Genomic DNA, 14503 nt, shown 5'->3' on the forward strand with positions numbered 1-14503 from the left:
GAACCATCACACTAATAAAGGACACTGTGCTCTAATGAATGCTTTGCATTTTGATTCCTCCATACACTCGCTGAAAGTTTATTTTTTTTAATGGAGATTAATTTAAAAAGGCTAATGTGTTTATGGTTTATTCATGCATAGAAGTCGAATTTCCAACAGCCTATGAAGGCGGCATGAGCCTGAGCTCAAACCCTCGTACCTGTGCAGCCCAAATATCGCGATAACTTAAAAAAACAAAAACGCATAGTCCAACATTGTTGTGAAATAATTGGAACAGCTGAAACTGTAAGTGTTCAGCTTCCAGTTTGATGTGTTTTATTGTGTCATGGAGAATTTACTAAAAAACACACACCCTGCAGCGTTGCCCCTTCTGGATCGAACCACATGCAGACAGGAATGTGCTGGTGGCAGCAGATAGGAGGGTGATGCAGTAACAGGGCAAAGACAGATGAGAGATTATTTGGTGTGACAACAAGCTGCTGACCAGAAAAATACATCTGATACGGCAGAGCAGAGTTCAGAAACAGCATTCAACGAGACCACAATTATATTTTTTATCTCAAATATCTGACATGAGCAATGCTGCTCATCTGACCATGACTTGAATGAAGAACTGTTCCTGAAGCCAAGTCAGCAGCAACACACCCAAAGATTAAACGATTAAGTCATGTTTCTTGTTAATTTATTTCCTGCTTCAAAATTGTCAGTTTCGTGGGGAAAATGCTCTGCTATATGTGTGAGAGTTTAAAATGAGTGTGTAAAATTATGGCTCAGATTAACAGATACCAGCGTTCCCAAAGTGAAGTGAAGATCTGGCAATCTTCAGAAGCATTCATGTTTTGGTGTATTTTGTACTTCCACCATGTTTCAAAGGCAAATTGTTGCTCTATTTACTTCAAAAGTTACATTCAAGGAAACATTTGAAACGCAAAATTTAAATTTAGAAGATAAGCTGCTCTAACCACAAAAGTATCACAATTAGGAGTCAGAGTTGAGGCAAAGTCAGCAGCCATTTATTCAGAAGTAGCTTTTTACCTGGAGATCAGGAGTAAACAGGCAGAGGTACAAACCTCAGGAAAACCAGGAACACAGAAGAGCTCTCACATGGACACTAACTCAGGACAAACTGGAACACAAGAAGAGGATCTGAAACTGAAGAAGAGGGGGAATGCAGCTTATGTACACCAGGAGGGAGGCTAACAAGACACAGGTGAAACAAATTAGGACAGGAAAAGGAAAAGGCTTGACAGGAAGACAAGAAGACAGGGAGAAGATTTCAAAATAAATCAGGAAGTGGTGTGATTGAGACAAAATAAAACTAACCTGACATCCTAATGACAGACAGGAGACGCTAAACTGACCCTGCTGTAATATTGGTGCACAACTTATATCTTTAACAGGGACTAATTTATATTATAAGCACTTTTGTGCCTGTATTTTTGTGGAATCTGCTGAAAATTATTCATATATATATATATATATATATATATATATGATAGTTTTAATAGAGTTTTTTTTTTTTTTTACCACTCAGGTATAGATGAAAAACACTTTTATTGTTTTGGGGAATTTCTGATTTGGAGTATTTTGCAGAGTGGTCAGACTTGAATTTGAGAAATGATGCCCAACTCAACATGTTAAGTTTTCTCAGCTGACATTTACTTTCGGCGTTAGTGCTCGGTCACAATATTTCACTTCAAGTGTAAAGTGGAGGCTCATGTACCAGATGCCATCTGTGCTGCAGTCTGTGACAAATTGTTTTGTCATTTAGTGATGGAGGTTAATTTTCTCCTGAAATGAGGAGTGATTTTTAACACAAAGCACTAAGGTGACACCATCTGGGGAAGCGTTGCTATTACAGGCTCTGCAGAGTCTCCCTTAGCACGCCACAAACACACAAACACACAAACACACACATAGTGTAGCTATTTCTGGCTCCTGCATCCCTCTTTTGCTCACATGCCTTTTTAGAGGGTAATTTGGTTAGCTACATTCAGACCAAGCAATAAACGTCAGAGCCATATGAAAATGATTTCAGTGCAAAGGAAATATTTCCCCTCATGTTCACATTAAATCCAGAAATGCATGTTTACATTCGTATAGATTTTTATATTTTTTCTTCTTCATCAAGCTATTAATTAACTCTGAACTAATCTATTTTAAACCAATATATAAAGACATATTGAGGTGGATTTATGTTTCTCTAACATGTGTACAATATAGACTAAGTTTACATAAGCACACATACCTATGTGGTATATATATATATATATATTTGTGAAAAATGGAAAATGGTTATTAAAAATACAAAACATATGGAAATCTCTAAATAATCTCCAAATAATCTAAATATATTATATTGTCAGTTTTTTTTTTTTTTTATAGAAATAAATGAAGTAAAAACACCTCAATAATCAGTATTACTTTGAGGAGGGTGGGTTTGGGGGGGGGGGGAGGCTATGTTTGACTCGACTCGGGCCCCTAAATGACTAAATCCGTCCGTGCAGGTCGGTCACGTGACGGGTTACGTCACTACGGAAATGCCCGCAGCCCCATAAAGCGCAGACAGAAGCTGCGGAACTCCGTCCTGCGGAAAAAGGTGAGTACATTCGCGCAAACACGTTTTCATTCAGAGTTTAAAACAGTCAGCAGCTCGTACGTTGTCTTTATTTTTATTTTATTTTTTTGTCGTTAGTCTGTTTTCTGTATTCCTCTTCTAATCCTGGTTCGGGATCAGCACAGAGCGGAAATAAATAAATAAAATATCCCCTGTTCATGGACTGGAGCTCTAATGATGCTGCTGGGCGGTTTCCTGATCGGAAACAAATAGCTGAAATAGCTGCTTGATGGCTGCATGTTTGGCTCTTTGTTTCAATGGGAAATCCCTATTTTTGTCTTATCAGCCATGAAGGAATGTACAGGGTTTTTTTTTTTGTTTTTTTTTGTTTTGTTTGTTTTTGTTTTGTTTTTTTCCCCTCCTCAAAAAGAATGTGAATAACATCTGTTAATATTTATGACTGATAAGATAACGTGGCCAGTCATTGAGGAGCTCTCTAAATGGGGTGTGTATGTGAATTCATTGTTTGATGCGATGCCATGAGGATCAACCACTTCCTGACGCTACCATTCATTTTTTTTAATGCAATAAAAACGATTGGGTTGATTTTTAAAAATGTTACAAAAATTATTTAAAGAATAACAATCTGATGTCCAAACACTTAAAATTTTGAATTTACTGTCGATGAGGAAATCACAACACATTTTGACAGCCAATTTAGTTAGTGTCAATAGGTGATGAGATTATTTTTGCCAGCTATTGCAATTTTTTTTATTTTTTTTTTAAACAACAAAATAAAGTATTATGCATTTGTACTCTGACATACTTGGCCATATGTATGTATGTAAATCTGATTTGTTATTTATTTATTTATTTATTTATATATTTATTTAAAACTAATTGTCAAGCCTTCGTGTGCAAGCAAGCTATTTTAACTATTAACAGTTAGTCTGACACTGCTGACAGAGTCATTCAGTCGCTATGTTGGAAATTTGCCTGTACCTGCTGGGAAAACAAGTCAAGGAAGTACTTAAAAACTGGTTAATCATTTTCTCTTCCAGAAAACAGAGGTGCTTGATCCAAATACCATTTGTATGAAAATATTACACAATCATCTCTATGGCAACTTAAAATCTATTTGACTTTTTAAAGAGGGTATCAGGTTCGACTCGCCTTCTTTGCAGCATTTACTGCACTAACCGCTGTAGGTGGGGATAGCTGTCACGCCTTTACTACTAAGAATTTAAAATTGGAGCTTTTTCTGAGGAGCAATGCCACCTTATGCTTTTAAACAAGCCTCACTTCCTCATAACACAGATTTCGCAAGATCCTTTTGAATTTTCCATCATGGTCTAAATGCCATCTCGACTTGCTTGTGTTACATTCTCTCTGCAGATTTGTCCGTTGCATGTTGATGCTGGCAATCTCCTGTAGTATCAGCAGTGAGGCTTGGTGAGTGTTTTTTAAACAGCTTTTCAGTGACCACCTTTAAGTTTTCCACATGCTGAATGATAGCGTAATGCTTAAAATGTACTAACATTTTTTTTTTTTTTTTTTTTGTAAATTAGACATCAAAGCTTACTCAGGGTCGCACAATAAGTGTCAGTAACTCAACTTAAATCTTTCACTCATTCAGTCATCTCTTTTTGTCTAGACTGACTCTGGCTCTTTTCATTGCAACTGATGTGTTTTTTGTTTTTTTTTGTTTTTTTTTTAAGATTGTGTGAAGTGCATTGTTACATATTTTTTTTTGGCTTCACTTTATCCTTCCATCAACCGTGTGGCTCATAGTCTCAAACTTACAGTTTTACATCTCTGGTCACAGATTAAGTTCAGAGTTTGTTAAACCTGCTTTTATGAGCAATCTCTTGGTTTCATACAAAGAGTTGTGGTTCTACTTCAGTTTCTTTGGAAGGGTGTGGAACTGAACTTAATGCCAACGCAAGTGGGGGGTATTTTGAGATGGCTTTTGTGACTTTTACGGCGGTTGAGTCAGTCTCCACCTTCATACCAGAGAGGATGGGCAGTGTTTTGCAGGCTCCTTATCAAGCTTTGTGTTTTGATTTTGTTTATGGGTGAAACTTAGTATTACTGTTGGGTGGAAACACCTGAAGGTCAAGAGAAGGTTGGACCAGGCTGTTACTAAAGCCACCAAGTGCAGCATTATTCTGAATGAAAGTGTGACTGTTACTTTCATGCTGATCATTTGATGTCCAAATCAGTGTGACGGCGATGAGCAGCAAAGCAAAAGGAAGGCACAGTTATTTTTATTTTTTATTTCTTTTATGTTTGTGACAAATAGAGAAATTGAAGCTTCAGCTCTTTGAGTCAATGACATCTGAACACTGTATGTTGGAGAGCTTTCACTTTTGTGGTGCTGATCTCTTCCTTTCAGTTGCGTTGTTTGGGTACAGTCTGGACATTAATGGTGGGTGGGGGAGCTTAAGTTCAACACTCATTTGCATAAGCGTGTTGTTACGCACTAAGATGACTTCATATGAGGAAAATGTTAATGAAATTTGATGATGTGATTATTTAAGTGTGTGTGTTCGTTCTTAAATCATTTGGCAAGTAGATGATGGCTAAAACGGTTTCTAGGAAAAGTTGTTTTGTCACATTCAGCAGAATATGATATGAACGTCCTTTGGTTCATATCATAATCTATGGATGCAGAAATGTCATTGAATACCAGTCCTGCTCAGCAAACTCTCCATATCACTACACCATGTACAGAACACAAACAGCTCACTGTATTTAAAATCTTTAAGGCGGTAGCTGGAGTTTAGGTTTCACCCTGAGGAAATAAGCCTGTTTACAGAGAAAACTGTTTACAGAAAGCAGCTCTGTTCCACCTCTTTCCCTTCCTCCCCTCAAGTTCAATGTTCAAAATGGACTTTATTTTTCTACTGACTGGGGTAATCTAGGTTTTTCACCCATTTCTGCAGAAATAAAAAATAATAACAGCTCTTTCCTTCTGTCCTCAGAGTAATCATTTCAGCAGCAATGGATCGACTGAGGTCTGCCTTTAACAGCTTAGTAAGTATTTGCTTTTTTCACCTCAGTTGTTATTTGAATGAGTAATGTCTTCCTTTATATTTCTGTAGCTGAAGGAATGACTAAGACTATCTGTTCCTCTGTCAACACATGGCTGTTTCGTCCTCCCCTGCAGCTGCTCTTTCAGGAGCACATTTCGTTCATAGTTTCCACTCTGTTCTTCTTCTGCCCCTTTCCCCCGCCCCCCCCACCAGATTAAACCTGAACAGTACAGCCGCTTCACCCTGCAGCCAGCAGAGGACGGAGAAAGGCACGTTGAGGTCAAACTGTCTGACGATGCCACTGAAGTCGAGGACCAGCCGGAGGGTTCGCCGAGTTTCAGGCCAGCTCCTCTACGTCAGAATCGGCGTCACATTTGCTACCTGGCCCTGGGAGCTCTGCTGATATTTCTTACTGGTAGGTCATGCTCAGTCTTTTAAATGTGAAGCCAACCTAATAGAAAGGAGAAGGGTTAGGGTTCTGTGTGGAGTCTCCATGTTCTCCCTGACAGCATGTTTTGGTTAACTGGTGACTCTAAATTGTCCGTAGGTCTGAGTGGTTGTTGGTCTCTGTCTGTCTCTGCGTGTTGGCCCTGTGATGGGCTGGTGACCCGTCCAGGGTGACCCTGCCCTCGCTCATTGTGAGCTGAGACTGGCTATAGCACCTCCCATGACCCTGAAAAGCAGATGGAAAATGAATGAATGAATTGGCTCACAGGAAAAAAAAAAAAGTTGCATACCTGTATTTCAGGGTTACCTCCTCGTACTCTCCCTCCTTATTGTGTTTTGTTTTTTTTGTTTTTTTTCGAGGAAACTCCTGTTATTTTAATGGTTGTCTGAAAATATTTAAGTTCCTGTATGTTGAAACATGTACGCCATTGTTTGAATTCTGTTTCACAAGCATTTCTGGTTTTCGTTGTGCCGCACATATTCCAGGCTACCTGCTTGGTTTTGTCAGTCACCATAAACATCAGGTGGAGCCGCAAGTGGACTCGGACTCGGACTCGGACGTGGAAGATGGGCTCAAGTCGACATCGACTTTTATTGCATCACCTCCGGACGTGCAGCAGGATTGGAAGGAAGTCAGCAACCTGCTTAACGAGCGGCTCACCGCCGAGGCCTTTGAGAAGACTCTTGGGTAAAGTTTTAACCTGCCCTGCAAACCACAATCAGGTTTAACGCCATCAGGCTGAAGGTGAAGCCAGAAACTGGCACACCTTGTCGTGTAAACACAAAAGGAATCTTTAAAAGCCGGATGTGGAGAGGAGCATAATTTGTGTTACACAGCATAAAGAGACTGAACCCTAAGGAGAGAGAAATGCTACAGTCATGTGATTATGTAAGACACTATACAACAAATTTCCTGTTGAGTACAGATAAGGAAAGAACCAGAAAAAAGCTAATGTCTTCTTTAACTTGAACTGTCAACTTCAAATAGTTTCCGGCATGCTTGAGGGCATTTATTTTCTTTTTAACTGGCTGTTCAGATTAAAAACTAGCTCCGACATTTTTAGCAAGATCACAGGTCTGTGCATAGCTTATCAAAGTACAATGAGAAAGTGAAATTGGTCTTAAAGTCTTAGATTTCATTAGAGGTCTTATGTTCTTGCCTGGCGTCAGTAATTAAGTTTGAACCTTTGGCCATAAACAAAAATGGCATGTTCTTATTCATGAGTTCATCCGTCATGACTCATTTTGTGGCAGCTTCTCATGTTACTACTGACCCTTTGTGGATGTTGTTGATAGAGACTACAAAAATCTCATCACGAAGTCTGAATTGATCCAGTCGAATGAGCATGAGTTTAATTCTCCTTTTCTGTCGCCGCATAGCACTTAAATGTTTCAGTGATTATTTTTGAGCAGAGAAGCAGAACTGATTTCCAGAGAAACAGTACAGCTGTGAAACTATAAAATGCATGAATACATTTAAGGCAGTTTCAGTGGCATTTTGACGCTAGTATCAGTTTTGTTTCCCTTCTGAGTGTCTTTCTGCTCATCCTTTTCAGTAAGAGTTTAAACTACATTGTTTTACATTGTCTGCTTTTGGTTAGAGGCGGGGGGGAGGGGGAGGTTTATAGCATGAAACTTTCCTAACTTGACCTTGTTTTTCCAAAACTGTACTTTTTGTCATATCATGTCGTGACACATTCTTGAAACACTGCAAATGATGTTCTGTAAAGGAACGTGAGTCAGACTGTAGGCTTTTTCGCTGGCCCAATTAAGCTTGAGTCAACTGGAGACAAGATTAGCAGTAAATGTAATTATTTGTTTTCCTGTTGCAGCACCTTTGATCTTCCCCAACGCTCAGCAGGAAGTGAAGAAGATATGAACCAGGCGAACCGCATATTTGATGAGTTCAAGATGCTGGAAATGGATCCCTGGACTGACGTGCACTATGCTCAGCTGCAGATCCCTAACAGGTTGATTCACCACCTATTTCATAAAAGAATTGCTTGTGCACTGTGAAATAAATTTTTCAAACAAAAAAAGGGAATAAAAAAAACAAAACACATTCTAATAAGCTCTTGTCGTCTTATTTGCAGCAGTCACCCAAACCGTGTCCTCTTTGAGTCAAATGTGTTTGAGCCCGTGGGATATCTGGCTTATAGTGCTACTGGGACAGTTCAGGTGGGTTGATGCGTGAAGGCAGTTAATGCTTCAAATGCCATATATATATATATATATATATATAACTGGCATGTTGTTTTCTCATCTCTTTATAGACCCTCTGTCAGTGAATTTGTTTGAAATATAGTACAGTTCTACTTGCATAGATATTGTTTGACTGGAAATAACTTTCAGCTGAATGCAGTGTTTTTTATTTTGGTTTTTTTTGTTTGTTTTTTTTAAAAACCTTTTAGGGGAAACTGGTGTATGGAAACTACGGTCGTCAGGAAGATCTAGATGTTCTCCAGAAGAACAACGTGGAGCTAAAAGACAGTGTGGTGCTGCTCCGATGTGGAAACATCAGTTTTGCAGAGCAGGTTTGTTCAAGTTTTGCTTGATTCGAAACAGTCTCAGTGGAGTTCGAGCTCAGCTTCATTTTATGTTTCTGTTGTTGCTTCAGGTGAATAATGCTGAAAAAAAAGGCGCCTCGGCTGTTCTAATCTACCCGGACCTTGAGTCTTACAAGTATATAAAAGACGCAGCACTGTATGGACACGTGAGTGTGGACAGCCAACGAGCCCAGCAGTGTGTAAAGTCTCATTCGGCACAGCGTTGGTTTGTATCTGAAGTTTTCATGTTGTTGTCACCTTCAGGTCCATCTGGGTTCAGGGGACCCTTACACGCCTGGATTCCCTTCCTTCAATCACACCCAGTTCCCCCCCACTCAGTCATCTGGCCTCCCCAAAATCCTCGCCCAGACCATCACCGCCAACATGGCCTCTACCCTCCTGCAGTAAGAGGGCCTACAGTCAGGAAGCTCGTGGTTTAGCATCCAACACCAACAGCTGAAAAAGTGACCGTCTCCTTCTCTGCAGGTCAATTGATGGTCCTGAACCAGATGCCAGCAGCGGTTTTAAAGGAGGCTTCAGCTCAGTGTCTTACCGACTGGGAGGCAGCAAGAACGTCACCGTTGAGGTGAACAACGTGTTGGTCAGCAGAGAGCTCCACAACGTGTTTGGTGTCATCAGAGGATTCACGGATCCTGGTAGGACTCACACTATAATGATGGAAATATCACTTTTCTGTGTTGTGTATCTGATGTGTGGTGTTTGTGTTGCAGATCGTTACGTGGTCCTGGGAGCGCAGAGAGATGCCTGGGGGACAGGTTATGCAAGAGCCGCTGTTGGCACCTCCATCCTGATGGAGCTGGCCAAAGCCTTTCACAATATGGTGGAGAACGGTAAGAATTACACTTTAAACTGGCTGTCATTCAAGATTATTTACTATTCCACATTTTCATGTTTTTTTTATTTTTAGTGATCCAGTCACTTTTTAGCTTTAACTTTTTAGCTTTGGTTAAAAGTACATTTTTTACACTTTCACATTTTTATAGAGGTTTGTATGTTTTTACATCCATTAAAATCTTGTTGTCTGTATGCTGATAATATAATTTGAGTGTCTTTTTTTTTTTGATAGACGGCTTCAGACCAAGGAGAAGCATTGTGTTTGCAAGTTGGAGTGCTGGAGAGTATGGAAATGTTGGCGCCACCGAGTGGCTGGAGGTCAGAACTATTAAAAAAAAAAAATGCACAAACAATGAAATTATCTCTCGCACGACAAATGTTCTTTAATACACCTTTGTTTTTCAGGGTTATATGACCTCTCTCGACAAACGTGTGTTCACCTACATAAACCTGGATGGAGCAGTTCTGGGTATGTACAGTCCGTGCACAGTATATCTCAGTGCTCAGGTGTTCTCAGCTGTCACTGAACTGAACTTTTTCCTGAAGGTGTTGGAAACTTTGTGGCCTCAGCCAGTCCGCTGCTCTACAGCCTGATTGAGAGAACAATGAAAGAGGTAACGACACACAGCATCACAATAATTTAGCTCATTTAAAGACTACGATATTCATGACATGTGTTGATCTACAGGTAAAGAACCCGACTGGTGCCGGCTCTGTGTACGACATGGTGGGAAAAGAAAAGTGGATGGCTAATGTGTAAGTGTGAAACCAGTTTGGAAATGTGTGTGTGTGTGTGTGTGTGTGTGTGTGTGTGTGTGTAGGTTCTTTCAGTGTCAGTTAGAAAAAGATGGAAATTATCTTGTTTGTTTCTATCATATTTGTAAAGAGTTTATTTAACATGGTGGCTTCAGCACAGTAGCAACAACCCAGGGATGATACATGAGGCATGTTCTTACCTCAGGGTCCAGTAATCTGTGTTTCAGAGTCAGAGGTTTCAGCTCCAGTTTAATGAACAATAAATGGCTTGAACTGAGCATCATTTGTTGCTCGGAGCTGTGGATAGTAAGTTTATCTCATTAACTAGGCTGAAGCCAATGACACTGGATGACCCTGCCTATCCCTTCCTGGCCTTGTCTGGAGTTCCCTCCATCTCCTTCCACTTCACATCTGCCAATGTGAGTCTTAATGCAAACTAACAGTGAACATCTTCTGTTTATTTTCATTCCTAATGTTTCTATTAATGCACAATAAGTAAGTTGAAATAATCTGCTCACTCTAAAGCTGCTCCGAGTTTCCTGGCATTGAGTCGGAGCTTATTACTGTTTGCGTCCACAGGCTGAGCCCTACCTTTACTATGGCACCGTGCTGGACAACAAAGATCACCTGCTTTACCAAACCACCCATCACACCAGTGAGATTACAGTGGGGGCGGCGCAGTTTGCTGGCCAGATGGCTCTACGGCTGGTCCACGACCACCTGATCAGTCTGGACATCAGGCGCTACAGCAGCATCCTCAGCCAGCCTGTGAAGCAGGTCTACATGCGCATCAAGCAGCTCACACAGGTCGGCTTTACTGAATCTCTTCACGCACTGCACACAGATCCTGGACGGTCTGGCGTTTAGTGGCCTGCGCTCTACATGAAACCAAAGCAGCACAGAAGCTGCTCTCAACACAAATGATTATTTTTAATTTTCTTAATGTAGTCCGGTCAGCTGAAGGATGTGAGTCCCAACTGGCTTAACCGTGCAAGAAACTCCTTCCACCGAGCTGCTGAAAACATCAACAGGGACATCGGCAACACTGATTTAAGTGACAAAGAGGCCTGTCGCAACCTCAATGACAGGATCATGAAGGTAAGGCTCAATTCTTCCAAGCAGTGTTGATACTTGTTGCTTTTTTTTTTTTTTTTTTTTAAAAAGCAGTACTTTTTTTTTTTTTTTTTTTTTTTTTTTTTTTTTGTCTCCTAAACCTGGAAATGCATCTAAAATAATGAATAAAACAGTGGTAGTTTAAAAACTTCATACAAATATCCTTTGCCAAAGCTTCAGCTGCTGCCTCTTTGTCATTCTGTGAATATTAAAGTGGAGAATCTGTTTGTTGCGTGGTCGTTTTGGCTTTGGCTTCCAGAGATAAGTCAGCTTTCCAAACTGTTAAGTAAATGAAGCAAAGTGACTTTTATATCCTGCTGCTGAATGTCCTCAAGTGTGTTTGTTTTTTTTTTTTTTTTCCGTCAACACTCTCCACAAGCTTTCATCAAATAGTTTTTCACAGCACAAAACAAATGTGCCAAGATCAGTTTTTTTTCTTTTTTTTTTTTTTTTCCCCTTTGCTGTTCTAGGTTGAGCACTCCCTCCTCTCTCCGTACGTGTCGCCCCTTGAGACTCCCTTCCGTCACCTCCTGCTGGGCCGTGGCTCCCACACACTGGCATCCATTGGCGAGACCACGGACATGGAAGAGCTCCACATCCAGCTGGCCATGGCGACTTGGACCCTGAAGGGCTGTGCTAACGCCTTGGTGGGCGACATCTGGGCCATCGACAACGAAATCTAAAAAAAGAAAAGGGGCGAGATGTGAGTGTGTGCGTGTGTGTGCGCGTGTGTGTGCAAGGTTGAAATGAAATCAGGTTGTGAAAATGCTCCATTGTCAGCACTTAAGCACAAGCTGTCAGAGGTCTCACCCTTTAAATACAGGTTTATATTCGTCACTTTTTTTTGTGGGGGATAGATTATCTGCCTCACAAAGATACAGAAGTAGAAAAGGACAAAAATAGCATTGTTTACCAGTAACAAATACTTGAAAAAGAAATTTCTGACAAATTGTCTCCAACCTATCACAACAAACCTCTTTTTGCTGTGAACTTTCAATCAAAACACTGAAACTTTATACTGTTTTCTTTTTTTTGGTTGTTTATTCAGTGGCAGTGCCCACTATAAACCTATCGTTTGTCTTTTTATACGACGTTATCGGAAGCAGTGCCTTCCATAATTATGACGGTTATACTGTCTGATCCTACAGCAGCATCTGCTAAACACACATGACTCCTCAACTGTTGCTGACAAAATGGAGCCCCAGGTGAAGTTAAACTTTTCTTTCCTGGCCTTTTTCCTCTTCAGGTGTGCAGATCTACTGTAATCGGGGAGAATGTGCACCATTGAAATAACTTAATGACATGAGCCAAGTGAACTACATCTGCAGTGCTTCACTTTCATTTAAAAAAAAAATTAAAAAGGGAGGCATTGAGGACAAAGTGTTGATTTAGTGTCAATTACTATTTTGATCAGTCTGTCAAATTTAAACCAGGAACAAAAAGAAAATACTGTCTCGATAAGAAGACAATTTTATTTATTAATATACTGCACCCAGAGATAAATTAAATGTTTAACTCAATTTATTCCATGCTTCAAGATGCTATTAATGCTAAATTAAAAAAAAAAAAAATGCTTAAGAAGCCATTGATAAATTAACAGTTAATTTCCATAAAAGATGGCTTGATGCTTTCTTTCAGCTAATCGGTGGAATAATTAGCAAGAGAGCCATTTATGTTGCACAGTCTACTTGGAGCACTGAACGTGAACATGAAGTTATCGGGAGCAGTGCCTTCCATAATCAATACCCATTATCGGAAGCAGTGTCTTCCATAATGAAAAGTAGTGATGGTAGTTTTTGTCTACCAGTGTGTGTCTGTGTGAGTGTGAGAGAGCGATTGTTTGTGCGTTTTACAGTACATGTGTATTTATCGAGAGCAGTGTCTCTCATATTTCACTTAGCGGGTGGAACAACTTATCGGGAACAGGGTTTCCCAGAGTTTTATACTTGACATTTATTTGTTTTTGTCTTCGTTTCTGGATTTCTTTTTTTTTTTTTGGTTTGTTTTTTTTTTTTTGTGTGTGTGTATGTGACATAGCAGAGGTGACGTTCTTCTGCTCTCCAGAGTGCATTTCTTCACTTTTTTTTTTTTTTTGCTTCTGCTTGATCAATGCTACGGTCTTACACAACAGAATCTGATGAGACCCAATTTGTTGGTCTTAACATAACTAAAAATGCTGGAAATGTTCGCTGTGTTACACCAGACAGCACTGAGTCAGCATAACGATTACAGATTATGGTCTGTAATAGGCATGGACGTGGCTGAAGGCCTCCACGGCAGCGTGTATAAAAGCCAAAGGGGGAGGCAGAGATGGTCTGAAGTGACTTGTCATCATTTCTTTGTGAAATTCTTAACAAAGCAACATGAAACACATCAGTGTGACCCAACTCTTCCTGCAAATGTACTTCCATGAATCCTCTTGGAAATTCTGAGATTCTAAATGGCTGAAAATATTACATTTAAAAAAAAAATAATAATAATTCTCAGTATCCAAGTAATCCCTCATGTAGCTGTCTGTATATTCATAGTTAAGTTAATGACACCATTTTGCCAAAACCCCATCAACTATAAGATAAACACAGGACTGATAATCCCGACTGGGTAAAAATCACTTTACCTGTGCAGGTGACGTAAAAACCAGCCTATCAGAATAAATGCACTCCAAATGGGTCTTCAGATTTCTGTTTTGTAGTCGAGCAGCTTAATAAACACAAAAGGATATTTAAATGCACTGCGTACATTAGCAACAAATCTGTTCTGTTATCTTTGGACCAGATTCGTGTTTCTTCGGTTTAGTCACTTTAAAATGACCACAGATACTGTTCAGCGTTACATTCCCATCAGTCCTGTAACGACTCTCTGCATGCATCCCAGTGTCACATTTCCACCTAATTGCATGTTACTGTATTGCTTTACTGAGCTGCAGCTCAAGAAACCTGGACCAAGTTAACATGTAAAATTTCCAAATGAGGTTTAAATCATTATGCTCTGTTAGAAAAGTGTTCTTGTTTCTCTTGTTTAAAAAAAAAAAAAAAAAAAAGATAATCCCATGATTGTATTATCAGGCCTCTGAAACAGCGTTCATAGAAACATTACAGCATGAAACATAATATAAAACCTATAAAAGAAAATTTTAAGAAAAAGTAACCACAGGTTTATATTTCAAAAATAAAACCTGCTAAAGCTTAATGAAG

At 39.7% G+C, this 14503-nt stretch overlaps 1 protein-coding gene across 1 annotated transcript; it reads left to right on the plus strand.

The window, feature by feature from the left end:
* The first annotated feature begins 2527 nt into the window (after positions 1–2527).
* On the plus strand, positions 2528–14401 carry tfr1b (transferrin receptor 1b). The gene is made up of 20 exons (XM_029529085.1): positions 2528–2599; positions 3953–4009; positions 5542–5593; positions 5806–6007; positions 6526–6727; positions 7872–8009; positions 8133–8217; positions 8451–8573; positions 8657–8752; positions 8850–8989; positions 9072–9241; positions 9317–9436; positions 9673–9758; positions 9846–9909; positions 9987–10054; positions 10129–10196; positions 10525–10615; positions 10776–11003; positions 11145–11294; positions 11780–14401. Exons 3-20 carry the CDS (start codon positions 5561–5563, stop codon positions 11990–11992), a joined length of 2277 nt encoding a protein of 758 aa, XP_029384945.1. The 5' UTR covers positions 2528–2599; positions 3953–4009; positions 5542–5560; the 3' UTR covers positions 11993–14401.
* The last annotated feature ends 102 nt before the right edge of the window (positions 14402–14503 follow it).

The sequence above is a fragment of the Echeneis naucrates genome, chromosome 20 (assembly GCF_900963305.1).
Source record: "Echeneis naucrates chromosome 20, fEcheNa1.1, whole genome shotgun sequence".
NCBI lineage: Eukaryota > Metazoa > Chordata > Actinopteri > Carangiformes > Echeneidae > Echeneis > Echeneis naucrates.

Coding starts and splice junctions, on each gene's coding strand:
- tfr1b (XM_029529085.1), top strand. CDS start 5,561: ATGGATCGACTGAGGTCTGCCTTTAACAGCTTA. Junction 9,242..9,316: donor CAGAGGATTCACGGATCCTG/GTAGGACTCACA, acceptor TTTGTGTTGCAG/ATCGTTACGTGGTCCTGGGA. Junction 9,910..9,986: donor CCTGGATGGAGCAGTTCTGG/GTATGTACAGTC, acceptor TTTTTCCTGAAG/GTGTTGGAAACTTTGTGGCC.